This window comes from Lepisosteus platostomus, chromosome 9 (assembly GCF_059453375.1).
Source record: "Lepisosteus platostomus isolate fLepPlt1 chromosome 9, fLepPlt1.hap1, whole genome shotgun sequence".
In the NCBI taxonomy this organism is placed as follows: Eukaryota; Metazoa; Chordata; class Actinopteri; order Semionotiformes; family Lepisosteidae; genus Lepisosteus; species Lepisosteus platostomus.
In genome coordinates this window covers 58,002,801-58,030,581 of record NC_142619.1, presented here as the reverse complement: position 1 = coordinate 58,030,581, position 27,781 = coordinate 58,002,801, and the positions used below count along the sequence as shown (strand labels likewise).

At 39.8% G+C, this 27,781-nt stretch overlaps 3 protein-coding genes across 4 annotated transcripts; 2 read left to right on the top strand and 1 right to left on the bottom strand.

Moving 5' to 3' along the window:
* Positions 1-38: 38 nt before the first annotated feature.
* pwp1 (PWP1 homolog, endonuclein) lies at positions 39-18,280 on the top strand. 2 transcript variants are annotated; one of them, XM_088645836.1, is made up of 15 exons: positions 39-112; positions 666-724; positions 1,301-1,479; positions 3,952-4,037; positions 4,371-4,467; positions 4,851-4,961; positions 6,532-6,662; positions 7,035-7,105; positions 7,417-7,513; positions 14,878-14,939; positions 15,588-15,699; positions 15,872-15,962; positions 16,528-16,649; positions 16,886-16,991; positions 17,324-18,280. In XM_088645836.1, exons 3-15 carry the CDS (start codon positions 1,341-1,343, stop codon positions 17,413-17,415), a joined length of 1,317 nt encoding a protein of 438 aa, XP_088501962.1. In that variant the 5' UTR covers positions 39-112; positions 666-724; positions 1,301-1,340; the 3' UTR covers positions 17,416-18,280. The 2 variants fall into 2 exon arrangements, with proteins under 2 accessions (XP_088501962.1, XP_088501961.1); XM_088645835.1 differs by lacking the exon at positions 39-112 and adding an exon at positions 226-436.
* Positions 7,507-13,507, bottom strand: c1qtnf13 (C1q and TNF related 13). The gene is made up of 2 exons (XM_088645837.1): positions 13,402-13,507; positions 7,507-9,207 (listed from the first exon to the last, which is right to left on the bottom strand). Exon 2 carries the CDS (start codon positions 9,200-9,202, stop codon positions 8,084-8,086), a length of 1,119 nt encoding a protein of 372 aa, XP_088501963.1. The 5' UTR covers positions 9,203-9,207; positions 13,402-13,507; the 3' UTR covers positions 7,507-8,083.
* A 2,324-nt stretch (positions 18,281-20,604) lies between the features above and the next one.
* On the top strand, positions 20,605-26,436 carry mrpl42 (mitochondrial ribosomal protein L42). The gene is made up of 5 exons (XM_088645839.1): positions 20,605-20,763; positions 22,071-22,134; positions 24,387-24,471; positions 25,478-25,641; positions 26,299-26,436. Exons 1-5 carry the CDS (start codon positions 20,685-20,687, stop codon positions 26,342-26,344), a joined length of 438 nt encoding a protein of 145 aa, XP_088501965.1. The 5' UTR covers positions 20,605-20,684; the 3' UTR covers positions 26,345-26,436.
* Positions 26,437-27,781: the final 1,345 nt, after the last annotated feature.

Here is a 27,781-nt window from a genome sequence, read left to right as displayed (position 1 = left end):
TGGCTGCCGTCGCATCATCTAGGTTGATGCTGCACATTGGTGGTGGTGGAGGGGAGTCCCCATTACCTGTAAAGAGCTTTGAGTGGAATGTCCAGAAAATCGCTATATAAGTGTAAGCAATTATTATTATTATTATTATTATTATTATTATTATTATTATAGCGTGATCAACACAGGCAGTGCGTTAGGCAGCAAATATCGTCATCGAGTCGAGTCTAGTCGAGTCGCTGCCGAAAAGGACCCAAACAAGATTCGCACACGTGAGCGGTTCAGGCTGTGTGGTGTGTTTTAATATAGGGTCTCTATTGAGCTAAATAGGGTCCCAAGGTTAATAATAACAGTGTAAATCGACTATTGTTTTTCACAAACAATGAGTTGCCAGATCACTTGTGTTGGCTGGGTGAAGCGAGGAGTTGCCAAGGAAACTCCAGATAAAGTAAGTGCTGTATAGAATTAAGGGGGAAAAATACGAATTTAGCAATTACAGATATGTTAGTATTAACTGTTCTTGTTATTAATTAATATCATTATATAGATATATTGCATACGTACCAAAATATAAAAGTTAAATAATGTTAGTGTTGAAGGCTGGTTCACTTTTTATGTGTTAACAGGAAAAAAAACAAATATTTACAGTTTTATCTAGGTGTTCTTATTATTTTCAGGTGGAGTTGAGCAAAGAGGAGCTGCAACGTCTCGTCAGCGAAGCGAAAGAGGAGCTAGGGTAAATTTATTTTACCTGTTGAGCAGTTAATGGAGGGGTTAAAACGAGGAGGTGTGGATTATTGGCGATTAGGCAGAACTTAAAAATCTTGATAGGAATGAAGTGAAGGAATGAAGTGATTAAAATGTATCCGAATCCCTGAAAGCATTTTATAACTGTACAACCAAAATGTATTATCTTTGAAATTCATTCCGAAATCCTGTGGCTGGAAAGGAAAACATTGACAAGATGACAACACCTAATTTAAACCAGTGAAGAGAATAAAGCAAAGAACAGCAACAGTATTACTACAGTGAAAGTTTTGTTTAAATTTTACCCGGTGCCTGAAGGAGTAAATTTTCAAGACCGTTTATCTGCGATGTAAAGAAGTGGGTGGTGCTTTGTTATATGAGGGAGTTGATACAAGTGAATGTTCAAAACGTCTTGGGAGATTCTATGTACCCGAGGCTTGTCAGAGAGGTAATGTGACATCAAGGAAGCAATGAATAGCTGGGAAGGAGTCAAAGGAGAAGCAGCCTTTGGAAAAAGGTGCTGTGATGAGCTGTGCATGTCCAGTGACCTGTCAGTTGTTTTCAGGGAGGTAACAGAGGAAGGCGAGGAAGATGTTGATGAGGGGATGGGCAGTGGACAGGAGATGAGTGATGAGACCCAAGCCTCACAAGACACAGAGGAACAAGATGAAAACGAGAGCGACAGAGGGGAGGTGGATGAGCTGGCTGAATATGGGCTGGATAGGTATGACGAGGAAGACACAGGTGGGCTTAATATTCAAAAGTTGACTTTTCTCATCCTCAGTTGTGGCAGTGCTCTGTAAAACAGCTCATGTGACAAAAAAAAATCCTGCTTGGATTTATATCAAAACGAAACAAATGAGAGGGGGATATTTGGCCATCTGTCTCGTTTGTTTGTTTTTTTAGTTTTTCAGTAGTTAATACATGGATTTCATTCAGTTTTCTTAAAAGAAGCTAAAGTATCAGCTTCAACAACATAGCAGGAAGCTTGTTCCATGTTCCATGTTCCTACAACGCAGTGTGCAAAATTCACTATTTTCTTAATTTATATTGGTAATCTGGATTCTGGCATACTTAGTAAATGAATCGCATTTACCAAAATATTAGCATTAGCAAACATTTCAGTATAAATTATTGTATATAACATTCAAAACTGGACAAACACCTGACCGATGAGGTGTCATTATTTTATATTGCTTATATCTTCTAGACATCAGGTGAAACATTGAAAAAGAGAGATGTTACAGTATATCATCATAGGGATAGAATTCCAATCAAGTAATGTTAAATTAGGATTACAGTTGTGTGCAAAGGTTTAAATACCCCTAATTGTATTATTTATAAGTGAACCGAAGGAGACAACTTGTACATGGTGCAAAGTTAAACCCAACATATTTCTGTAAATTGTGATGCATAATTAGTATTTTCAGTTTTGTAGATGTGTAATTCACAATTCATTTTTAATGTTGTATACAGTTCTGCTCACCTTGTTGAAAAACTGTTGCTCTGCAAGCAGTCCACAGAAGAGTGCTCAGATGCATTCTAGGGCTTCAAAGAATGAGCCTGGATGACCTGAACCTTTTTAATCTTACACAAGGAAGACCACTAGGTGATCTTATACAAGTATTTACAATTTTCAAAGGCCTTGATAAAGTTCAGGCAGTGGACTTAAGAATCTCTGAAACACCACAAGGACACAAGTGGAAACTATCTGGAAATGGATTTAAAATCGAGAACAGGAGGATCTTCTTTATGCATAGGGTTGCTGCAGGATGGAACAAGCTGTACCATCAAGTTATTAAAGCTGATTTTTTTGGCTTCTCTCAAGAAACCGTTGGATGAAATCCGTGCATCAGTTTCCTACAAACTACTACACAGGCTAGATGACCAAACAGTCTTTAACCTTGTATATGTCCTTAGTGTAAAGAAGAGCTTTCTGCACTCAGTTGTATGAGCACTTCCCTGTAGTTTCCAAGTGTGGCATCTGGTTTGTGTTTTCCTGTTGAGTCTAAAGCAGATCTATACTTAAAATTTGTACTTGAATTTTAGGGGTGCATGATGTATCCGAGGCTGATATTTTATTCTCCGATAACTAGGAAAATTGATCATTATTGTTCCAATAATGGAATTCCGACCCATAATTACAACCAATAATGTGGCACCCTATTTTTGTTTGGGCAACTAGTGCACACACTGACACACTTGACTGGGTACAGTACGGTTGCTGGAGAGTGAAAATGTTGGCGGTGTGGAGCCTTTTCACCATTTCAGCAGAAGACAACAGAATTGCAATCTGCAACAAATGTACAGCGAGGAGGAAACAAAGTAAAGAGTTTCAATACCAGTAATCTAATTAGGCATTTGAGAACTTGTCATTCCAGTGATTTATTTAAAGAATATGAGGCAGCTAGCATTAGCAAGAGAACAAGAACAGTAGCAAGTGCAGCAGTGCCTATCCAGCAGGCATTTGTAAATTACAGAAAATTTGCCAAGGACAGTCCGAAGGCTAATGCAATCAAGACATGGAGTTTATGGCACTTGATGACCAGCCCTTTCCGATTGTGGAGGATCGATGATTCTGTCAACTAATTGAGCATTTGGAACCCTGTTATACTCTTCCAAGCCACCACTACTGTTCCGATGTTGCTTTGCCAGCTCTGTATGATGTTGTCGCGACACACGTACACAACCTGATCAAAGCTAATGTCAGAGGCATTAGCTTCACAACAGACACATAGGCTTCCGATGGCCTTCTGATGAGTATGCTAAGCTGTACAGAGTTTTAGCTTTCTTACCCTCATTACACATCAGCTGTGGATTATAGTGTGAACTTGTTTGAAAATGCGAAAAAGTTAAATTATTGGTAGCTGTATCAGCCAAAACAAGCTGTTAATTATTGGTTATTGTTGTCGGCCCAGAAATTCTATATCGGTGCATCCTTATTGAACTTAGATTTTAAAGCCAGTGCAGTTAGGTGGAGAGCTTCTTAAACATTTGCTTTCTACAATTTAATGAATGACCTTCAGTTGTTTTGAAACATTGATGCTGGGATTAAATTAGTAAAATACCTTCGTGAGTATTCCACAAAGTTAATGATCTGTTTATCACAGTACATGTTGACATTGCACTTTTCACATAAGCTTAACTCTTGGAAGAGAATAGAAATAAGTTATGCTTATATTGGGAGTCATTTTTATGCTTTATACCTGTGTTTAGCTGCAGCAAACTTGGGTGACAGCCTGGCAGGACTCACAGTCTTTTGCAATAATGAAGAAGACCCTTACATCACTCTTAAAGATACTGTGAGTATAATCGCAGTGCTTTGCACTGTTTCTGCATCACTATTTTTATTTCACTTCATAATTCTAATGAATCCGTCCAGTAACATGTCACTGATGTGTGGTGAATGTTTACCTGTTTTTTTCTGAAAGCATACTCACGATGACTTTATGAAATACATCCTTCTAGGAGTGTTGCTTTTTGTCTTATTTTGCTCTAGAAACCCAACCAAGGTTTTGCTTTGTTTCATTACTAATGGTTTAACTTAATATTTATATAAAGCTCTTCATTGAATGTGTATATTTTGTGTAAGAATAAGTAATTGCGACTACCCCTGTTTAAACTTTATTCTCTAGGATCATTACGAACGGGAAGATTTTCAGATCAGACCTAATGACAACCTTATTGTTGCTGGCAGAGCAGAGAAGGATTGTTGTAACCTAGAAGTACATGGTGCGTATTACCATCTAAAACTCTATAATGGTTTAGCAAATCTCCATAATTGCTGTAGAATATTAATGACATCAATGCTATTGCTGAAGTCATTAAATCTGCAAGTTCAAACTGCATCTTAAAACCTCTTGTACCACTGAAAGCAAAAAATATTTTCTATGTTTATGCCGAAGGTGCTTTTAAAACAATTTTTCATGCACTCACAGTTATCAATTGCTTGTTGGTTTTTGTGCTTCTAAAGATTCTTAATTTTTTATGATGGTAAAAAAAAGGTTGTTTTTTTCTTGCATGTCTCAAGTGTTCCGTAGGAAACTCCTCATTTGAGTGGACTGTTAGCTTTTCTTCATTGGAAATGACACTGTTTCTTTTCTCTGTGCCTTCAGTTTACAACTGTGAAGAGGGCTCTTTTTATGTACACCATGACATCCTCCTGCCTGCCTATCCTTTGTGTGTAGAGTGGCTGAACTTTGACCCCAGCCCTGAAGAAAGAGCAGGTAAAACCATAAATTTAATACTACTGGTGTGGTTATAGGGGCAGACGTGGGTTTGGACGTAACTGGAAGGTTGTGGGTTCAAATTAAGGGTGAGATACATTTTTTTGTTTGTTTTCATGAGCAAGGTACTTGAATTATTCCAATAAAATACCCAGCTACATAAACAAGTGCAGATATATATAATTTTGGATAAAAGCCTTGTCTAAATTTCCTATGGTTTACACTCCTTACTAATTTATCTCAACTCTTGTTTATTGTTACCGGCAAAAACAAGAAAAAATGACTATGTTAATGAATTACGTACATTTGGGAAATAAAAACAAATTAAGATCTACTGTAGAAAAGTACATTTTAAGACGGGTGTGAAAGTGCTAGCTGATTTGCAAGATAAGCTTGGAGAATGCTACATTAATTTGCTACATAATGTTGTTTCTCCTTGAAAAAATCTTTATTTTTATGTAACTCTTTTCATGACGCACTATCTCAAGGTGCTGTACAATAGTCAAAAGATACAGGTATATAGACATTCAAACATTAAACAGAATTTGACAGTGCTGACTGACCTGAAAGATCAGTCACTCTTATGAGTTACTCTCAGCAGCGTAATGAGGCAGAGAGGGATTAATACGTTTCAGGTTTCATGCAAACCATAAATGTGACCACCTTAAAAAATTCTGCGATACTGGAAGGAAAGAGACCATGAGCTAAGCATTTGCAGGGCACCAGATGTGACCAACTTCGTCAAGGAGGAACACTGTACAGTTAGAACAGATTTATATTGAAGAAGCTTTTATGTTCATCTCTTGAATAAAGTGAACTGCTTTATAACTTGAAAGTCTCAGAATTTTTTTTGTGTATAAAACGAAAGCAAAAAGGTGTGTAGTAAGTATCATTGGAAATGTATGAAACAGTAATGAAACTGTACCTTTTGAAAAATTTGGTTGGACATCAGGATTACCAGAAGTTACAAAACTGTATACAGTAAACTTTCAGTTTAACAGCTTTTGTCTTAAAGATCTTCAGATTTAATGGACAAAATCTGCTAAACAAGAATTTTGAGTGTTAAACCAGAAATAACACATTTTCTTCACAGTAATGATAAAATGCAATATTAATAAAAACAAAGTTAAATATGGGTTAAATTCAACAGGTTTGTAATTCAGGTGCCCTATAGAGTAAGGTCAGCTGCTTAAGATGGGTTGGTGTTTTGTTTGCTTTAGTTAATTTTATACTGTATATTTATGACTCATGAAATAAAAAGCTTGTATATTTACAATAAAAGGAACAATTTTCAGGACTGTGTTTATTGCAATTTTTAAAAAAATCTATTAACATGTATATACTTTTTAACAATATAAAGCACACATATATTTTTTTTTCTCTTATAATCGTGTGTTTTGGGGATGAAAAAAATCATTTGTGATTTAACAAACATTTGGTAATAACAGACTCCCCTTCCCCATTAAACTGAGGGTTTACTGTAATGTTTTTTTGTGTGTGTGTGTTTAACCTTGAGCAAATCAATTCATTGTTTTCATAAACGGTTTTCTTTGATTTAACCCCTTTGTAGGCAACTTTGCTGCTGTTGGCAACATGACTCCTGTGATAGATGTGTGGGACCTGGATGTGGTGGATTGCTTAGAGCCGGTCTTCTCACTTGGGAGCAAGAAGTTAGCCAAGAAGAAAAAGAAAAACAAAAAGGTCTTTTATTGTTTGCCACTCTCCGTGCCACTCATAGATAAACTAAAATGTTTTTACGTAAATCTCCGTTAAACAACCATCCGCAATCTCTTTGCTGTGGTCTGTGCTTATTTGGATGGGATTCCTCATTGGTATAACATTGAGGAATTGGCTATTTACTGACCCAGTTCAAGTAGGTAACAGCATCAGCATGCGTAGGCTGCGAAGGAACAGGAAAGGGACACAGGGTTTCGGCTGTGGAGCCTTCTTCGGGTTTTCTGACCTAGTCCAGCAGTAAAACTGCTCCTTCCCCTCTGGTCTTAAAGCTCAAGAAAATGAATTCTCTCAGTTCGTAGTGAGAGCTGTACATTATCGGAAGTGTTGACGTTTCAGAGTGCAGCCGCAGAGGCACTAGAGGGTCATTCTGATGCGGTGCTGGACCTTTCGTGGAACAAGCTAGTTCGGTAAGTTCACTCTATAAACTTAAAACTTCACGTTTTAAAGTGTGCTGTTCTTCCGAAAAGGCGAGTTCGGTCCGTGTTATTCAGTTACAGTCAATAAATGCAGTAGTCTATAGCTCCGAGAAAGAGGTAGGTGTTGTGGCACATTGATAGGTGAGGGAGTGTCCGAGCTGCGAGCACCTTGGAGTATCCTCTGGCCAAAATTGTTACCTGGCTCCTCTTGCTGTGTGAGCCCTGCTGTGGAAGACCTCCTGTGGCAGTGGCAGTGTTTGTGTTTGGTAAGGTATTTTTTTTTGTTCCCCTCTTTCTTTTAGAAATGTGTTAGCCAGCGCCTCTGCAGATAACACTGTGGTACTGTGGGACCTGACACAGGGCAAACCAGCCTCCACGCTGACGCGCCACACAGACAAGGTAAGGGCACTGGCTTCATTCGTTCACTGCTTTTAAACCTTCACGTCTGTTTACAGAAAGTGTTCTTCAGCTACACGTTGTATTTTTAAAGAATGTCATTTTCATGAGTAAAATAAAAATAGAGGGTACAGTTAGGGTGATGTTGTAAGTGAAATAACATGGGGATCTGTACGAGGACCTCTGCTCTTTTCAAATTATTCTAATTATATATGGTTATAATCATCCAGATAATGGAATAGTTTTTCAAGTTTGCAGATGTTGCCAAAATTAGGAGGATTTGCAAACGCTGTAGAAGCGTCAAATTAAATTAAAAAGATTCTAGATAAAAATTGACAACCGGGCCAACACCTGCCAATGAGATAATGTTTGATAAATATTCTTTAGCATTAACAATTTCAGTGAGAATATAGTGTCGGCGTAGAGTTTTTTCTATCTTTAATATGTACACACTGAGCTGTACATGCTTAAACAAAATGGGGGCAGGTGAATAAAGTGGACATACATGTGCTGAGAATTGAATACTAAGAGAAAACTCCTGCGTGATACTCCAATCGCACAATGCAGAAGATGCTAAAAGCGAGTTCTAGCCAGATGCTTCTGAGCCCGGCGTGGGGCAGACTCGGGGTAGATCAGGAATCCCGTGAAAGTGATGTACCGGCCCTGGTTGCTGTAGACGGCGAATCGCTCGTGCGGCTGGCTGTACAGCCAGACGGTCTCGCCCTCGCGAAGGGAGAGCATGAGGCTCTGGCTCTGCATCGCCCGGTGCTTGGAGTCGTCTTCGTCGAAGACCATGGCCTGGACGTCGCCCCCGTTCTTCACGAGCTTCACCGAGACGCACCTCGAGGGGTGCTTGCCCACGGTGAAGGCGAAGTAGTAGGCTCCGGGAAAGCGGCAGGTGAAGCGCCCCGAGGATTTGTCGAAGTGGCCCCCGATGTTGACGTACTCCACGTCGAAGCTGAGCGCCTGCTTCTCCCCCCTGCTGGTGGCCTCTCCCAGGAGGGAGCGCGTCCTGGCCACGGAAAAGGCAGAGCGGGGCTCCTCCTCCTCCTCCTCCTCCTCCGCCATCGCCGCCCACGGCTCCGACAGCAGGGCGTGCTTGGACTCGTGAGCCCACAAGGGAGGGCACCCCGAGTGGGGCTGCCCTGGGGGCTGGGCGGCTACGTGCTTGTTCGGGTAGCCAGGGGGGAGATCGGGGTACACCAGGTAGCCAGAGAACGTGGTGTATGGCCCCTTGTTGCTGTACAAGGCGTACTTGGCGTCACCGTGCAGAAGGAGCCAGACGGTGTCCATTGGCCGCAGGCTGAGCATGACGCTCTGGCTCTGCACCTTTCTCCTCCTGTGCCGGTGCTCGTCGTACACGATGGCCTGCACCTCCTGGCCGTTCTTCACCAGCATGACCGACAGCCTCTTCCGGGGATGTTTCCCCACGGTGAAGGCGAAGTAGTACGCGCCGGGCACCCGGCAGCGGAACCGCCCCGTGTCGGGGTTGAAGTCGTCCCCGACGTTGACGAGCAGCTTGTCGAAGGTGACCGCTTTCTGGGGGCCGCCCACCATGCCCTCGGTTCTGGCGGCAGAGAAAGCCGACTGGTAGGGCCGCCCTGGGTGGGGATGGAAAGGCGAGGAGAGGGCCGCATGAACCAGGAGACAGGTCAGAGAGGCCACGTGCCACACGGTGCTCCGTAAAGCCATTTCACCTGGGAAGTGCAAGGACAAAAGTGATTCAAAAGGCACCGTCATCCCTGCGAGATTAAAAAGAAACGTAGTGTGCTGACCACTGTGTGATTGTTGTGTGGGAAAGTGTTTAGGAACACGATGTCCCATGAGTGGAACATTGAGTGACACTGCCAGAACATTAACAGAGATTTCTTGCTTTGTAAGAAAACTAATGACCCCCCGTTGCCCAGTATTAAAAATTTAATTTCAGTATTAAAAGGTTTATATGTTAATGAACTGATTTCTGAAAGGAGACCATTAAATTGGTCGATGAATTGCTTATTTTTAGCCATTTCTTTTCTTCCTGAAGATTAGCATCCCCCTCAAAACGTTCAACTAACATTATATCTCTCTCATTGTTTAAAATCAACTAAACCTTTTGGGTCCTGTAAAGTAGCTTTGTAGGCTTCCAACCCAACCATGTGCTTTGAAGCCATGACAAACTGTAATCTATTTTTCATTTCTCAGCATTAGAAAAATACATTTCTTGCATTTCTTGAAAAGAATTGGGTATTCAGTATGTGACTGAGCTTTAAGGGAAAGTATATTGAGTTGTACAGGTACAAATTGGATCAAATCAGGCTGATGCTTGGTTTTAATATTGGTTGATCTCAAGGAGAATATGGTGTTGGATCCACTTCCATCGTTAAGCTTAAATAATTACTTGCAACTTCTTATGGGCTTAGAAGATCTTGTAGCTGGTTTGTGAACTCGGTTAGTGGTGTCTTTTTTTTCTGTATCGGACCAGTGTAACCCATATAGTAGCAAAGAAATCTGGCTTTAGTGCTGTCAGAACTAATCCTGGTCTTCAAAACCAATGGCTTAGTGGAAGCAACAGTTGTTTTGATTTGGCTGGTATTGTCTGGTCTTTCAGTGCACTGAGAGAATGCAGTAGATTAAACACTGGTTGGTCTGTTCCTGTGTCCTTGAACAATAGCATGTTTTAAAGAGCGGGATTCATCTCCGACCTTCTCTTTCAGCATAGACCTCTAGCCAGTGTAGATGAAAGATCACATGTAGGGGTGAGTGGACATTCACTTGGATACTGTGCCCTGCTGCATAACTATTATGCTTCCTGACATGTTCATGTCCTACACTGGCAACACGGTTGACGTCTAAATGCATTTTCCCAGCATGGATAATGAGAAAATGGATAAATCCATCACACTTTTTATTGTGCTTGGGGACTGGCTTATTTTGAATTCTCTGTATTAGTAGTAGTGATAATGAGAATCATTGGGTAGCTTGTTGTGCCCACAATGGCAACATCATTTTTCAGTAATACATTTGTCAGAACCTTCTAGTAATAGTAGTATTTCTTGAGAAATATCTTTGTGGGGTATTCAGGTCGCCTTTACATGAGATTACTGTTAGTCTTGGCTTCAAAGCCCATGGTTACTTAGAAGCCGTCTAAATTGCTTTGCAGGACCCCGTATGTTTCTTGATTTAAAACAAAATAGATAAAATCTTTATGGAATGGTTTGTTAGAAGAAAACAAATGCAGTTTTTCTGTCAGTTAATACTACTGAGGAAAACAGTTTTTCAGAGAGAAAAACAATGCTAAAGAATAACTTGAACTCCATAGCTCAAACAGTTTTACTTTAAAATCATTTTGACAAAATATACAGTGATGAGGTGATACTAAAGACCATATTTTTTATGGCACCAGTCAACACTGTCATACCAAGCAGTTCAGTAGGAGGACCTCTGGGAGTTAGGAATCTTAAACTGATCGAGATTATCACCCACTCGCTGTAAAGATTCATGCAGTTTCTGTAATAGTGGTGCTAACTCTGATGTTCTGGGCTCTCGCAGTCTGGTCTGCCTTTCTTCAAATGATGAAGAAATCTCTCCTTTTTCCAAACCAGTAAGGTGACACTGGAAAACCGTGCTGTAGGTCCTTAAAGGCCTTATGACCCCAAGCTTCTCTCCTTGTCTGTGTGTCTCATGGAGGGCAAGGAGTATGCGAAAAGACAGATTCCTATTACAAGAAATTGTATATGGCCAATAAAGGAATCTTATGGCATTCTTGTGAGAGCTGGGCTGTGAGCCTCAGGTAACTATATGCTGTGTGTGCAGAATCTGTCCCTCTAAGTCTCTCTTAATGCTGTCAGTGTCGCTTTTCACTTCTCCACCTGATCTGCTCTGTAGTGGAGCTGCTTGTACAGAAGGGCAGCCACATGCCTCCAAGGTGAGGGCTGCGCTTCAGTGGTGAATGAAGTGGATTCCCTCCTATATGCAAGGCATTCTGGAATCCCCTGGCATGAAAAATGCTATTCCAGTGCAATCTTTTTTTTTTCTGAGCACGTCCTTAATTATCATTGCAGTCTGATCCTACGATAAGAGCAACTTTTGAGTTTTGCAGAACCCCTGAAGGGTCATGCTTCCTTCTGCAAGTACTTCAGCCAGGGGTAGTCCCCAAACGTGGAGAAATGGGGGATGATAGTTGCCCTTCATACCTTCCCCTGTTGTTTTTAGAGTTGGAGTGTCTCAGCTTTATGAGACGTTGTTCATCCTTTCCCTGAATGCTGAGTTGCTAGCTGCCTGCAATGCCAAATAAAATCACCTTTTAACCTTATCAGATAGCAATACCTCCTCATGTCCTTTTCAGGTGCTGCATATTTCAGGCAAGTGATGCAAGAATATATAAAGTCTACAGTCTGGTGTTTTTCCATATTCTGCTATAGTTTTCTTTTTTACCTGTATTTTCATGGTACTGTGTTTTACAGCTCACAATTCCGTGTTGTTTACACCTCTGGGTATTCAAGCACTGTGCCTTTTGTTTCTGTAAGAAAACATCTTAATAGGTGGGGTGTCCTGTCGATGTTAGTTGAGTATTAGAATTGCAGTTTCTGAATTTTGAATTAGGAAAAAAGTAATTAAACCCTCATACTGTAATGATTTGGACTTCCAGTATCGGGCTTAAAGAAGGTATAATGTCTAAATCCAATGTGTCCCTGCACATCTGTATTATCAGGACTGTCTGCCATTAAGACAAGTGATAATGACAGAGGTGTTGGCTTTGATGTTTTAGGCAAGTTCTTGAGCTCTGCATTCCCACTCTGGTCTTCACTCATTAAAGTCATGAAGTCCTTCCATTAGGCACTTAGCTAAATTAGAACATCTTATGCTCTCATTTTGACACACTTTAATGGGCCTCTTGTGACCTGGAACTGTAATACACTTTTCATTACAATTCAGATCTTTACTTGTCTAAACAGAATATACTGTAGTATTCTTCTTTAATGAAAGAGTAGTCTGCCTAGCCTTGTCATTTCCTCCAAGTGGCCCTTACTGTACTGTGAGCGTACATGGGGTGTGTTTAGCTAAAACTCTGTCAACGACCATCAGAAGCAGCAAGTCTGTTTCTTATTCTTATTAGTCTTATCAGTATCCCTAATTTAGGTTTATGAGCTATGAGCCCAAAATGTATTATGTTATTAAATCATATTCATAGTCATTTGTTTGCTGAGCCATTGTACGTGCAGTCAGAAAGACATCAATAGCTCAAAATCATAATTAAACGCCTCAAAATGCAGTCAGAGAGCGCCTCTGGGAGAAGAGAGAACGGTTTAGAATTTTTCTTTCATTCTGCATTGCAACAGTAACTTATGTTATTATTTTTCTTTAAAGTAAAAAAGCATTGTCAATCAGCTAAACAGGTGTGACTTCTGTAACTCTGCTTTGACAGAAGCAACAAATAGACTGATTAGGCTGCCCTGGGGTCCATTTCTGCTAGCAGCTCCATCTGTAAAGTCCCTACCCGTGGAGAGAGAGCTGCTGCTGGAAAAGGGGCAGGGGTGCGAAGCCCTGACTAATGCCCGACTGCTAGTGTGGCAGAATCAACTCTATACTCGTCTGCATTCATTTTCCCATGGTCTTGGGGGACTGGGGAAAAGGCACCTTCGTACATTCAATTTTAAAAGTCTCTCTCCTTTCTACTTCCAAATGTACAATGAATTTCTTCATGTTGGGGAAAAAAAACTTCATGCTCTTTATAACGAGACATATTTGCTCATGTTCTCAGCTCTCTTGAGCAGTAGGAAATGATTGATCGAGATGATAGGAGAGGTAGCGTAGCCACTTATTTCCTATTAATGCTCAGATGTGTATCCTAACCCACAGTGAGTAGGAAACAGTTTTTTAGAAAATGAATTGATCTGCTTGATTCCTACCTGTCGTCTTGTAGCAGAGCGCTAGTGTCCCTCCAGCCAGCTGGGCTCCTAGCTCAGATCAGAGTGAGAGCCCTCTTCTGCCGGGAAGCCAAGTGTCAGGCTTCATTAGCTTGGGCTGATACAACTGGGAACTAAGGAATGACAGAGCCCACGAGCTGGGGGAGGAGCTGTGAAATTATACCTTCTGTATGCCCCTGTTCCTTTAACCCTTCAGACCCTCCCCACCCATTATCACTTGATACAGTGACTGGCAGGCCAGGCAGGTGGTTTGCTGTCTACTGTTTGCTGAAAAATGTTCATTTGTCTGCAAATCTTACATATTATAATTGATGTTTATTTAGAACATATCTTTGATGACCCTCAATAAAAAAGCTTTTATATCAATAAGACATTTAATTGCCAGCAACTACTGCTGCATGCTGTATTGTTGTGCATTTGATTAAACTTTGATAATTGATTTTTAGTAGTCTGTTACCAAAATTACCCAAAAAAATTCATGGGTAGTTCTATGGACAGCCAGCAGTATTGGACTCTTCTTTTCTCCTCCTCCTCCTCCTGTTAGGCTGATGAAGAGAGGGTACACCAGACTGTAACACAATACAGTGTATTTTTACAGTATAAACAGCACAGTGCAGCAATATATTAAGTTTGGATGTATATATCCAGAAATTACATATAGTGTGTGTGTGTATATATATACACTTTTTAAATAAGTTTTGGGGCTGAAAATACATCATTTGTATTAACAGACATTTGGCAGGAAGAGACACCCCTTCCCACATATTACTCCATTAAACTGAGGTGATGGGGGGGTTTAGTGGAGGTGTTTGCCCAATTCTGAATTTGATCTAAATGTTGTGGAATTTCTTCTGGAGATTCTTTGCTGTTTACTACTCCTCCTGTTTGGAACCATCTGCAAACTTCAGTAGTTACCTACCTATGCCAGTCTAGATTATTAATATAAATCAAAAAGATCAGTGGTCCTAATACAGTTCCTAGTGAGCAATTACCCCTTATCTGTACTATATTAAAAAATCCTTATCTGTTTTCTGTCCATTAACCATTCATTTTCCAAGTATACACACTACCTTGAGTGGCTATCAAAAAAATGCAAATTGAGGAATACACTTGAATGCTAAAAAGCTATTTTACTTCTTTCTTTTAGTTTTTGGCTTTGAATGCATGGCGTACATGGTAAATGTAACAAGTATTAATTGCCAATACAAAGTGGCGTATTGTCAAGCTTTAAAGCTGTAAAATGAGAAAACTGTGCAAGGGTGTCAATGTTTTTGGAAGACACCATATCCTGTTCCATTTTGCTTCTCTTGAACTGTGTCATTCCTGAGAGCATTTCTAAAATTGTAAAACTTTGTTTTATGGAAACTGCAATGTGATGCGGACATCTTTCCATTAACTATAGTTATCTCCAAACAATTCTATTAATAAGGTAACATTTAGGAAATATCCTTTTTTTAGGTTCAGACGCTGAAGTTCCATCCCTTTGAAGCTCAGACCCTGATTTCTGGATCATTTGATAAGTGAGTGGCATAACTTTTAAACAAGTGCAAAACGGAGGAGATTAAAGCACTCTGCATTGCAGCCCAGTCTTCTGGCACACCAATAAGTTTTTTCATATTCCCTCTCAGCTGCATATGTGCACAGGTGTGCTTTAACTTCAGTGGTTTTATGCACAAAACATTAAAGGCTACACAGCAATGTAGGATGTAATAGCGGAACCCCAGATCATGCTGGCAAATTGAGATGTGCAGTTCTCGAACGGTTCATTCTTGAACAGATCATTTTTGTGGATTGATTTACTAAGTCACAGTGAAATAAGTCGAGCATCGAAATGATTGAAAATTCAATCTCTTTTCAAAATTCAGGGGCCAAACTCGTTTTGAATGTGATGCAGTAAATTATGAAGCAATCAGAAATTGTGAAACTCAAACACAAACAAATATCCCTCATATTAATAGGGAAATGTAATTGGAATTAATTTTAAAAAATTAGAGGAGAACATTGGTTTAACATTTGTTGAATAAGACCTATATGGTTTGTGCTAAAGATGGATAGAACATGTCAAAACCGATTGGCCTTTGATTTCTGAAGTTTACAAGCTTTGAGTTCCTTTGTAAATTTTAGCATAACTTTAGACAGGAAAATTCACATTGGTGTTTTCCTTCCAGATCCACAGTCCTGTATGATTGTAGAAGTCCACAAGAGAACCACAGAACCTGGAGATTCAGCGGCCAGGTGGAGAGAGTGGTGTGGAACCATTTCTCTCCATGCAATTTTTTGGTAAGCTTCCCAAACATTTAACAGCTTCTCCTTCCTGAAAACTCACAGTCTAGTGACTAGAAAGTATATTGCCAGGTCTTAGATTGAACACACTCGGAATTCATGTAATTCCATTCCTTTCTTGTCTCATTTTACTTGGTGTTCATGTTTTGAAGCTTGTTTTGTCTTGCAGACCAGCACAGAAGATGGCTTTGTTTACTGTTTAGATGCTCGGTCAGATAAGCCTGTCTTTACACTCAGAGCTCACGATGAAGAGGTGTCGGGTATGAAACTGGTTTAGTTCATTAGTATTGCAGAAATGTATGTACTTGCAAAGTGAGCTTTTAAATGCTCCAATGACCAACAGTTACCAGATTTGGTTTTTACATTTATTACCTACAGAATCTACTACTTTTTCTTATAATTGTGTTTAATATATTAGTCTCTTTATATAAAACTTTTTTTTTCTGCAAATGGCCAACCCACTATCAAGTGGCTCAGATGGGACCTGAAAATGCATTTTTGGTGGACTACTTTGGATCTTAATTCTTTGCATCTAAAGAACAAATATATACTGTATATATTTTTATTTAATTAACACAATACTTGCTGGCTTTAAGTTGTATGGAAAGCATGTAATTGATCTTTCCAAAACACATAGAATACACCTATGTGTCTTTACTCTGCATTATGCTATTTTCTGGTCTCCTTCATGTTTTAATTAAAATTCAGATGACAACGCCCAGCAAACTCTTTATACCATATATTTGCTTTAAAAATGTTAGTACATTGTAGTCCGCCCTGATGTCACAGGACAGAGCCTGACTTTCTCACCTTGTTCTTTCCCAGGCTTGGACCTGAGCAGTCAGATAAAGGGGTGCCTTGTGACATGCTCTTCAGACAAGCACGTGAAGATCTGGGATATCCTGGGAAGCAAGCCGACTCTCGTCCACTCCAGAGATATGAAAATGGTGAATAGAATCGATCTGGAAAACTAAGCTTAAGGTTCTTTCCCTCCCTCCTTATCCATCCCTCCAGTCCACGTGTAGCCACTCTTCCACCCCCAGGGCTCTTCATCTTTCCTGTTTAATGCTGTATCTATAGTATCTGCAAGGAAAAATATTAAATGGCGTCTTAAAACTACTTTTAAGAAAATTAAAGCAAGAATGATTTTTAAACCCAGATCCTTACTTTGTGTCTTTACCAGGGAGTGCTATTCTGTGCGTCCTGCTGTCCAGACCTTCCGTTTGTTTATGCCTTTGGTGGACAGAAAGAAGGACTGCGCATCTGGGACATAAGTGACGTCGCTGCAGGTACCAAGCTGTGGTTTCCGCTTAGTTATACAAGATCACTTTATTAGCCCTGTACAATTTTTTGCATTAGGAATTTTTCTTTTCGCATACCCCAGCTTGCTCTCCATGAGACACACAGACAGGGAGAGAGAAGCTTGGGGTGAGAGCGCGGGGTCAGCCATTTATACAGCACCTCTGGAGCAGCTGGGGTTAAGGGCCTTGCTCAGGGGACCAACAGAGAAGGATTCCTCTACATGTGGAAATGTCTTACATTTTTCAGCCTTCATGGGGATTGCTGTAGGGTGTGCTGTAGGTTGTCTGTGGGCTTACACAGCTCTTTGTTTTCTTTGCAGTGAATGCAGCCTTTGGAAACCGGCAGAGGCTGGTGGTGGACACCACATCAGAGGCTGCAGATAGCAGTAGCACGACTGCGATGGAGCCCTAGTTCTGCCCCCTCCGCTGGAGCCGAACACTGCACTTTGACTTGCTGATCCGATTAGCGAGGGAGAATTTGGACCACAAAAAATCAGAAACCTAAGGCCTGTCCTCTTACTGCACAGGGAGAACAGTGTGTCATGGGGAAACAACATTGAAAACCAGCTGGTGTGAAGACTTTTCGTATCAAGATGACCCCTTGTTAAAACAGCCAAATCGCAGTGTTTCTTTTATTACAGATAAAATAGCCTCTGTCTCAGATTTGCCACCTTCCTGAAATGCTTCCTGTTTTAACAGTTGTAATCTAAATGGTGAGTTTTGCAAGAAGATTTAGGAGATTTGTTTATTGGAATTTGTGTCCTGGGCACCTGTTGTTAGTACATTCAAGACGACAGATACTCTACTTTTTTGAAGTGTGAAAACATGACCCATAGTCAATATGTTCTCTTATACAGAAGAAGCATTCATTCAAAGCTGTCTGCCTTTTGTTTTCCAGTTACTTTTTTTTTTTTAGCAGGTCAGAGAGTTCACCATGTTCCCTGATGTTTACATGCATTTGTTATATGAATACATTGAAGGACCCATTTACTGTACATTAGTTGTGTAAGCAGCACTGGTAAATCCATGACAAATTCCTCTCTGATTTTTGTCTTATTTAACCTCATGGTACCTGGGGCTCAAAGAGGCTTACTTTTATGTCAAGAGTATCTCATTAAATTAATTCTTATGACTAGAGCAAACGTATAGTTGATTTGAATCTTAAACACACATTGGGAACACGGTACCTAAGAGAAAACCACCACTGTAAAACTGGAGTTCAATTATGTAATTGGAAGAATGAAGTTTTTCAACTACAATAAACTACGAGAAGTCCAGGATAGTGTCAGAAATGTCACTTTATTTCCATTAAGCACCATCTCTAATGAAAAAGGCTGTGGGGAAAAGTCTCATTCAAAGCTCTAATTGTAAAGGGGGGGGGGGCTTTTCTCTACTGTAATACTTGTAATCAGACATGCCTGACTTAAAACCATTGTGTGCAACAAATAATCTTTTTCTTTGGGTAGTCAGTGCAATAAATGCAGTGATCACTTCCATAAATGAAAAAGGTTCCAGACTTGTCCTTCCAATAGTATTGCACCTGGGTGACAGGAACAGCTTTTAGCATTTGTCTCTGCTGAATGATCCGGCAGTCTCTGCAGGTTCTGCGAGACTCCTCCACCAGCCTCTGGGAAATGCTGTTAATTTCATCTACGGTGCTGGTGGAAAAGCCATGCAGTTGCTCGGCTGTGGACTCGTAAAGAACCTCTCCGGGAGCCGAGGGCAGCAGGTGCTCGGGAATGTTGGCAGTACTGTGGATGTGATCGCCGAGGTTGCATTTGTGTTCCACCCTCAGTTCTTGAAAGTAGCCCAGCTGTCCCTTCCCAATGCATGTTTCACAGCACACTCTGCCCAGGGCCATGCATGCTGCACAGGGTACCAGCCTCTGTCCGTTGCAGCCCCAGCACAGTCTCCTCTTGGAGCTCCACCCGGACCCGTGACACACAGGGCACCTGACTTTGCCAGAGGCCTGGCAGAAACTGCACGGTGTCCATTTTTGTCCCCTGCAGCCTGGGCAGCCCTTCACTACATCCGTGCCTGGTATACGGATATACTGGACCTGGTTCTGGAACATTTTTGCTGGAGACGCAGAAAGATCCCAGGGTGCTGATTCCTCCCTGTCCTTGGGCCCAGACGTGCGGAGGATCTTGTAGGTGTGGGGTTGGTACCGGGTGCATACAGCCCTGTGCTCTGCAAAAGTCTCCAGAGAGTAATAATAAGCAGCTTCTTGCCTTATGCTGGTAAAAACCATCTCTCTGGCAGCTTTGGAGGAAAGAAGAGTTTTCTTCTTAACCCATTTGAGCAGAGCCGATCGGATCGCTGGCGGTGTTAGAGGCACCAGTTCTAAAGAAGGAAAGATTTCTCGCGGGGTCTTCTTAATTGTCTGTTCCTCAACAGGCGGTGGAATTGTGCAGTATTGAGTAATATCCAGTAGTAAGTCATATCTGTATGCATCATTTTGGAGACTCTCCATTTCTGGGCTTACATGATTGTTCTCAATAAATTGCAGAAATTCCTGATGCACGTGCTATTGTTCTCCCTTAGAATTGGTCAGCAGCTTGTTCAGACTACCCATGTGATTTTTTTACTTCAGGGGTTGTGACATTTCCTAAAGTTCTGTGATGTCATAAATTCTCTTCTATGTCACAATTGATCTTTTGTTGTGTCGTGTTCTGCTTAATTCACATGTACAAATGCCAAGTTCTAGTTTAAGGTGCTGAGAGGCGAGGAATATCCGAATTAATCCTGTAACAGTGGCATTCTAAAACTTGAAGTAAAGAATAATTGCATAAACAAATAATTAAATCACATTAGTGACGTGCCAGTAGGTACAAGCATCATGTAGAGCTGGGGGTCTCCTGTCCTGATCCTGGTGATGCCCACACACCCGCTGGGTTTTGTTCCAGCTGTACTCTTTGCCCTTTGGAAAGTTTATTTTCCGTTTTAAAACGGGACATTACTTGATAAAATACAACAGAGGAAGGAAAACTATAATCTTTTAAGAGCCGAAAACAAAGAATTCTAATCGATTGTATTACTATTTCTATTACTGTGTTACTAGTTTTAAGAGGTCAAGTCTGTAACTGAGGGCTCAGCTGGTACCAATGGCCACAGGTGAATGGATCCCAGAACCAGAATTAATAGGTAACTGGACAAGGCTTTTGAGTGTTTGAATACTCCAGTGCTGGCTGCAAAAAGCAATAGTGATAAAGCCTTAGTTTATGGGTTACAAAGGGCACATTCCTAATGAACTATTATCCTAATGAACAGTTAGCTATACATTAGTATTGAGTAATAAGGTTTCTCCGGAATAATCTATTTACATACACATATGAGAACAGTGCAATTTTCTTTATAGATATGTATTATGTCTCAGTGGATATCGGTCTCTTTCAAGTTATTGACACATTTTTACAGATTGCAAAAGATTTTAAAAATACAATTTGCAACCCTCAGTCTGAAGGGTTACTGCAATGGCGTGTTGAGACTAGTAGAAGTAGTACATTTGAAAGAGTTCCTCGATTTTTTTTATGATTGTGTTCCGATTGCTTCAATTAACAATTATATTGCCACGGGTCCGGTAACGCACTATTATCCCGTTCAAACGGATCACAATGTGTATATCCTTTGTTTCCTATACGGAGCGTTTTTGACGTTGAACATATTACTTATTCGACCAGCATGGCGGCGGGACAAGCGTTCAGGTTAAGCTGTTTATACGGACGACTACTGTGCTTTGCAAAACCAAAGGGTTTTCAAGGTTGGTGATAATTTTGAATCAGCGCTTCATTTTATGTCTAACCAACAAGGTTAGGGTTATATTCGATGTGTAGTTGTAGAGAGTGTATTGTTGAGATTTCCTTTTACACTAAATGTATAGTTAGAACGTATTTCATTTCGTTATGTAAAAAAAATAAATATGTAAAATCTTGTCATTAGAATTGAACTAAAAGGAGACCATCTTTGTCGGACAATTTTAAATGATCAGGCTTGACACTGTCCTTCACGACACCGACTGCTCTAACATGGTGATCAGTGTAGAGCGACGGTTAACGTAGAGAGTAAATTCGAAGTCTCATCGACGTAAATTAAGGGTGTTACTGTAATTACAGCCACAGTTTCAGGCTTTAATGATCTTGTCATTGGTGCGTTTAAATGTAGTTTGCAAGTATCACATATTGGATTATATGGGAAGTAAGGGTGTATTCCAATCCAGGCATACCTCACTTTCTCCATTAATCTAGTTCATTTCATAGTTTGCGTTTTATGTTAACTGGGTTTTAAAAGACAAAATACATAGATTGGAATTCTTTTTTCACATCTCCGGCAACGGCAAAGATAAATAGATAGTTACCTCTGTAGCCCTGTAACAAAACACTTTCACATAGGAACTGTTCACATTTTATGATTTTAGATGTTATTATGGTTTCTCTAGTTCTAAACTCATTTGCTCATATTATACACTACTTTTGTAGACATTCAAATGTCATCTTCACCCCTTCAAAGATGTGGCAATGTGTATTATGTACTGATTATATTGATAGTTTAATCCTAAAGCCTTTTTAAGGGTCATTAATTCAGACAGTTGAGCAGGTAGACAGTAGAGCTGAAAACAGAAAATCATAAGCACGTCTACATAATTTGACAATGATTCTATCTGATTTAAATGTTATTTTTCCTTTAAGAGGAACAACTAAAAGTCACTCAAGGAATTGACAGTTGTATATTTCTTTCCATTTTAATTCCAGCATTTATAAAAATATGCAAGTATGTATTTAGTTTGCACTAAATTTACAGGCGTTCCATGTAACCCTCTCTACAGAAGAACCTATAAAACTGTTAACATTGTACAAGTTTCAATTCTGAAAATTACTCCAAAGTAGTTAGAATTAAAGTATATGCACCCTCCTCAACAAATCCAAACTAACTGGAGTGTATCCCAGCAAATTTATTGAACTTTTTCATACTGTTTTATACCTGACCTCCAACTTATGCTACACAACATATGATGATCTTGATGCTGATGTTTTTGCTGATTTGACACAGAATTACCTTTGTGTTCCGCAGCTATAAATCTAAAGTGCACTCATCCCAAATCCACACACAGCATCTTTTCAGAAGACTACAGTTGGTAAGTTTACTGTAAAGACATTAATTTCTATGTAAAGGACCATCTTGCCTGAACTTTTGAGTCATTAAATTTAGTCACATTCATATTTTGCTTCCATTTATGTCACAGGTGTTCAAAACTGAATTTAGGTTTTTGGAAAACTTAAGGTACCTTCAAATCTTTCTTCTGTGCAAAAGGCTCTGGAGCATGTTGTGGCCACTTACTTATAAAAGCGTCTGTCCAGAATTAAGTTATATATGCCTTTCAGTTTGTGTTTTTCCCCAGCTCGCAGGATAGAAACATATTCAGCTTGGGTTGAAATTCCTCTGTTAGTGATTGTGGTTTCTGTTTCCTTTGCCATTCTGATGTGACGTAATCAGAATTTGATCACGACATCCTCCTGGAATGTCTTAAAAGATACAGTTTGCATTGCTGACACTGTCCTCTGTTGGCTTAAGCTTTATTGGAACAGGTAAAGGTTTGTGCAGCCTTCCTCAGCTGAAGTGCTGTGTCTCTTTTCTTTTCCTTTCAGCATGGAATACACTTTTACCTGTTTCTAGCAGCCTATGCAAGCTGATGCAGCCACCTACTTGAGATTTATCTTGGCGATAGGGGACAATTTGTGTTCCTTGATCATTGTATAGATATGTCGTAAATTTGGCATTGGTGAGAATTCTTATTATACAAATTTGCCACATTGTGGAGTACGATGCACAACTACTGATGCCGTTGGTTATAACTCTTTACCAAGACATGGATTCCTAGATGTAGCAGCATTTTACTAAATTGAATACAAATAAAATTGACGGTATGAGTGGTGCTCAGTGTCAGAATCTTGATTTTACTGTTTTTTGGTGCGTTTTTTCATTCTGCTTTAAGCTTTGAACCTGACATTCTGAGTGCTGAGCATATGTTTCCCCTCTATATAATATTTCCCTCTATCAAATCTCGCACATTTCTCAGAGGTTGAGAAACCTGTCCACACCTTTGTTTTTCATAGGATTTGGCAATACTCTGCTTCCTGGCATCTCTGAAAACCAATCGAATGACTTTGGTTTGTACAAACTAGTAGCGCATTCAAAATCTTTCTATTCAAGTCACCCATGATGCAATCACTGCACTAGTTTCCTGTAAAATATAGAATGTATTTTCATATTTTGCTGAGAATCTCGAAAGGTTTGCACTTAACTCCACTGTATTTGATGATATTTTTCAGCTTTATACTTATACTTATAACTTATGTTCAGAAGATACCAATTTGCTGCTTGTGCTTCAACATTGGTGGGAATCCACTTCATCTCCTTTTCAAGTGTACCTGGACACTACTAAACCACCAGTAGCACCACTAAATCTCAAATTGGGTGGAGAAGTGAAAACTTACTGTAGTCTATATCTTCCACAAAAAGTGTCATTTGTACATGACATGAGTAGATATGTATCAAGACGGGAATTCAGTACATTACTAGAGCCCAGTCATATGTGCTTAGTTTTTTTTACAATGGCTAAAAACATTTAATTTAGACATTAAATTAGGTATAATTGTGGTGTTAAAGTGCTTTTGCATGCTGCTAGTCATCACTGTATCCTAGAGTGCATTACAGAGATTGGAAGAAACAACACAGAAGTAACCAGATGCTTTATTTTTTAAAATTCTTTTGCCTGTGGAATGTGCAGGTGAAGGCTGAATCTTCATGCTGTAACTTTTCAATGATAATAATAGTAATAATAGAATTCCTTACACTTACATAGTGCTTTTCTGGACATTCCATTCAAAGCGCTTTACAGATAGTGGGGACTCCCCTCCACCAGTGGTGTGTAGCCCCACCAGGATGATGCGATGGCAGCTAGAGTGCTCCAGTACACTCCCCACACACCAGCTCTCAGTGGGGAGGAGAGCAGAGTGATGAAGCCAGTTCAGAGATGGGCATTATTAGGAGACCATGATTGGGAAAGACCATTGGGAAATTTGGCCAGGACGCCAGGGTAATACCCCTACTGAGTTCAAGAAACACCCTGTGATTTTTAACTAAATATATACTGGGGCATTAGGACCCACACAGACCGCACGGTGAGCGCCCCCTACTGGCCCCACTAACGCCTCTTCCAGCAGCAACCTTAGTTTTTCCCAAGAGGTCTCCGCTCCAGGTACTGACCAGGCTCACACCTGCTGAGCTTCAGGTGGCTGCCATTTGTGAGTTGCAGGGTGATATGGCTGCTGGCGGGAATAGTTTAAGTGTCACATTTATTTATTTTTTTTATTCCATTGCTCACAGCAAAGTGGACCTTGCCTTGACATCAGATGGCAGAACCATAGTGTGTTACCACCCTGCAGTGGACGTCCCCTACGAACACACCCAGGTACACCCTGCAGGACATCATCTTCATCATAATAGCAAATTGCGTTACAGGCAGATTGCAACAGAAGGTTTTCAGATGCAGTCAGAGCACCAGCTTGGTGTTTTTCTAGGTGCATTTGTGTCTTATGCACTTACTGTAGGACAGCACCATCTCTGATCGCCTTCCACCACAATATCAAGACCCACATTGTAGCATTTACTTTTAGATCGTATTCCTTACTGTTGTGATTTCTGTGTCTTGATTGATTATGCTGATTGATATTTTTCTTCTAAAGTTAATTGACAGTTTTGAATGTAACCTTGTATACAGCTGACGGTTAAATTAAGTAACATCATCAAGTGAGTGAATTCTATTTAAGCACCGTATCGCCATTGGCGCGAGGTCGCTTTTGGTAGTGGATCTTACCATGGTCCTAGGTTTGCGGGTGCCTGTCATGTCATTTGGTTTTGTTAAATTTTCTTGCATCGAGTGGTAAGCTCATTTCAATTATAGAACATTTCCAGGCATGACTTAAATTTGGTATTAAATTTAAATTTAAAATTAATAGCACCCCGGAGTCATGCAATGCAAAGTGCAGCTTCTTGCAATCCGCTGATGCCCAGTCTTCAGCATTAGAAGGCCGGTACCACAGGAAGCAGCTCTAGTAGTGAAAGTGAAACGTGGTCTCTCACTCCTTTCCTGAGATCATTGTTCTGGGGCTGGTCTGCGAGTTACCAGTTTTAGCCAGGGTGGAAAAGAAATGCTCCTTGTATATTGTAACACACAACTATGGCCTGTTGGAACGTTATTTTGCAACATTAGCTTCTTCTCAACACTTATGGAATGGAATCTAGATAAAAATCATTTGGGAAATGGCCACACTGTTGCATTTGTTGGTCTAGAGCACGATGTGTGTCTAGCTCTTTTTCTTTTAATAAGAACGGGTTGTGAAAATGAGTACCTCCCAGTGCAATTTAAGCGGATTTTGCTCTTCACAAAACATCATTGTTTATTATTCCTGGTCTAGCCTATCCCTCAACCAGACCCCCTGAACAGATCTGAGGAAACACATGATCAGGTTCTGAAGGCTCACTTGAATAAAGAAGTTTTGGGAAATAAACAGGCGCCCACCATTGAAGAGCTGAGCAAGATGTTCTACACCACTAAACACCGCTGGTACCCAGTAGGACAGTAAGTACAATATCCTGTAAAGGCCTGAAAAGAATTGCATGCTGTTTTAGTTTTTTATTGCTGTGTGCTGTTAGTGTGATATGGTTGCAGAATTAAGGTTAAAATGTACAGTATGCAACAAAGTAGATCATAGTAGATCACAACCTATACATCTGTATGCCTTATGGGGGTGTGGCAATTTCTGATAAATTACATGATGTAATTGCATGTCAGTATAATACTATATTGTTTATTTTTATAAACTATTAATTTTTACACAAAAGATTATCTCTAATGTAGGTTCCCATGTTTTTCAGAGTAATTTTAATTTTTATATGTAGAATTATTTATTTCTTCCAGTTAATAAAGTACACAAAACTGCACATTTAAGTGTTGTGGTTTTTGCGTCTGCCTGTGGTATGAAAATTTGAGTAGAAAAATTGTGTGGCAGTCCAACCTTTTTATTTGAAGGGCCCAGTTCCACAAAATGTATATTTTAACTTGGATGGAGAAAGTGATAAACTAGACCTATTCCTCAAATTTGTTTTTAACTCAGTTCAGTCAGATTAAGTGATTTACTTTGATGGATTAATTCTGACAAACAGATTCATGGTGTAGCTGCTGAGTGAGATATTGCACAGAGACCAATTTCTGAAATTTATTTTTATTTCCTCTCAGGTACCACAGGCGACGTAGAAAGACTGACCCTCCCAGAGACAGATAGTCTTGAACACAGCTGACATTCAAGAAATGGTGACTTTGTGCTGTCTGTGAAGATGTTTGAAGTCCTCGAATAAAAACTGCAGTTCTAATTGCTTTACAGTATGTTTTGCAAATGATTTTGAGTGCTGTCCTGAAGATCCTTTGAAAATATGTCCATTCTCTAGGTCATGAAAGTAACAAGAACATTCATTTGACACTCATTTAACAGCTGTTAAAAGGCACACAACATTGGAACCACAAACAATGAAGCTAGGATATTTTAAAATATTATAAGGAAACTTATAATTTCCTTCTAATTCTTCTGTAATGTACTGTACATAACATGGAATTAGTGCTACTGACCTTCTTTGAACTATTATTATTTCTCATTCCTGTGCAAAATCCTATTTTATATACGAAATGAATGGAATACCTCAAGTTATGAGCCACCTCTTGTTATGATGACATATGTGAATTCAGAAAAATATCTGATCACTTTCCAAAGCAACTTACGTGATTTTGTGTGAAATGTGTGACTGCAGTTCAGTGAGATCTCACAAAGTGGTAGTAAATGATTACCAACACGTGCTTATACATAAATGACTTGGCTGAGCTCTGCAATGTGATTCTTTACTACACAACGGTGGATTGTTTATTTATTATATATATATATGTAGCAGTGTCTAGAGGTCTAGATGGTGAAATTCACATTGTAGCTTCAAATATGATTCAAGACACTGCTGTTGGACTATTTATTAAGCTATTTCACCCAAAATACTTCAGTATTATACTCTGCTGTATGAATGGATACATGTGCAAGTCATTTTAGATTAAAGGCAGCCAAGTAAATATTTATCTGATCCCTCCTTTAAATACGAACACTGGCCAAAATACTGATTTTCCTGATTTGATCTGACTGGTTCGAGTGCACTTCAAGTTCATTGAGCTGTTACAAAATTGTTGTGGTTATCTGAAAGATTTAAGCTTAAGATATATATGGTTTAGTTAATTGTAAGCATCTACAGTCTTTCTGTCCCTCAGCATCACAGTGTATAGCCTACTCAGGCAGTGCAATATAGTTGCTATATACTTGAAAAACACCAAAATCGTTCCTTGACAGCATATAAATAACATGCCAATCGAATTAAGGGTACTTAAGTTTTAGACATTTGACCAAAAAAAAGGTCTAGAAGAGAAATCTGAGAATTCCTTACCCCCATCTGAAAAAATTGCGAGATATACTTGCTCTGAAACTGTTTTTGTTTACAGGAGCCAAAGTATTGGTGGCAGTCTCTCGCAGATAAAACTAGAAAACTTCTGAGAGGATAAGTGCACTTTATAAAATGTTCAGAGGAGAATGGGATGCGGTTGAGAAAAGGAATGTAAGGACAGTGTGACCGGGTGAAGAAAAGATTTTAGAAATGTCAGGAGAGAGATGGAAATGAAAAATGGAATTGAG

Coding starts and splice junctions, on each gene's coding strand:
- c1qtnf13 (XM_088645837.1), bottom strand. CDS start 9,202: ATGGCTTTACGGAGCACCGTGTGGCACGTGGCCTCTCTGACCTGTCTC.
- pwp1 (XM_088645835.1), top strand. CDS start 371: ATGAGTTGCCAGATCACTTGTGTTGGCTGGGTGAAGCGAGGAGTTGCC. Junction 4,038..4,370: donor ACATCACTCTTAAAGATACT/GTGAGTATAATC, acceptor TTTATTCTCTAG/GATCATTACGAACGGGAAGA. Junction 4,962..6,531: donor CAGCCCTGAAGAAAGAGCAG/GTAAAACCATAA, acceptor ACCCCTTTGTAG/GCAACTTTGCTGCTGTTGGC.
- mrpl42 (XM_088645839.1), top strand. CDS start 20,685: ATGGCGGCGGGACAAGCGTTCAGGTTAAGCTGTTTATACGGACGACTA. Junction 22,135..24,386: donor TTTTCAGAAGACTACAGTTG/GTAAGTTTACTG, acceptor CATTGCTCACAG/CAAAGTGGACCTTGCCTTGA. Junction 25,642..26,298: donor CGCTGGTACCCAGTAGGACA/GTAAGTACAATA, acceptor ATTTCCTCTCAG/GTACCACAGGCGACGTAGAA.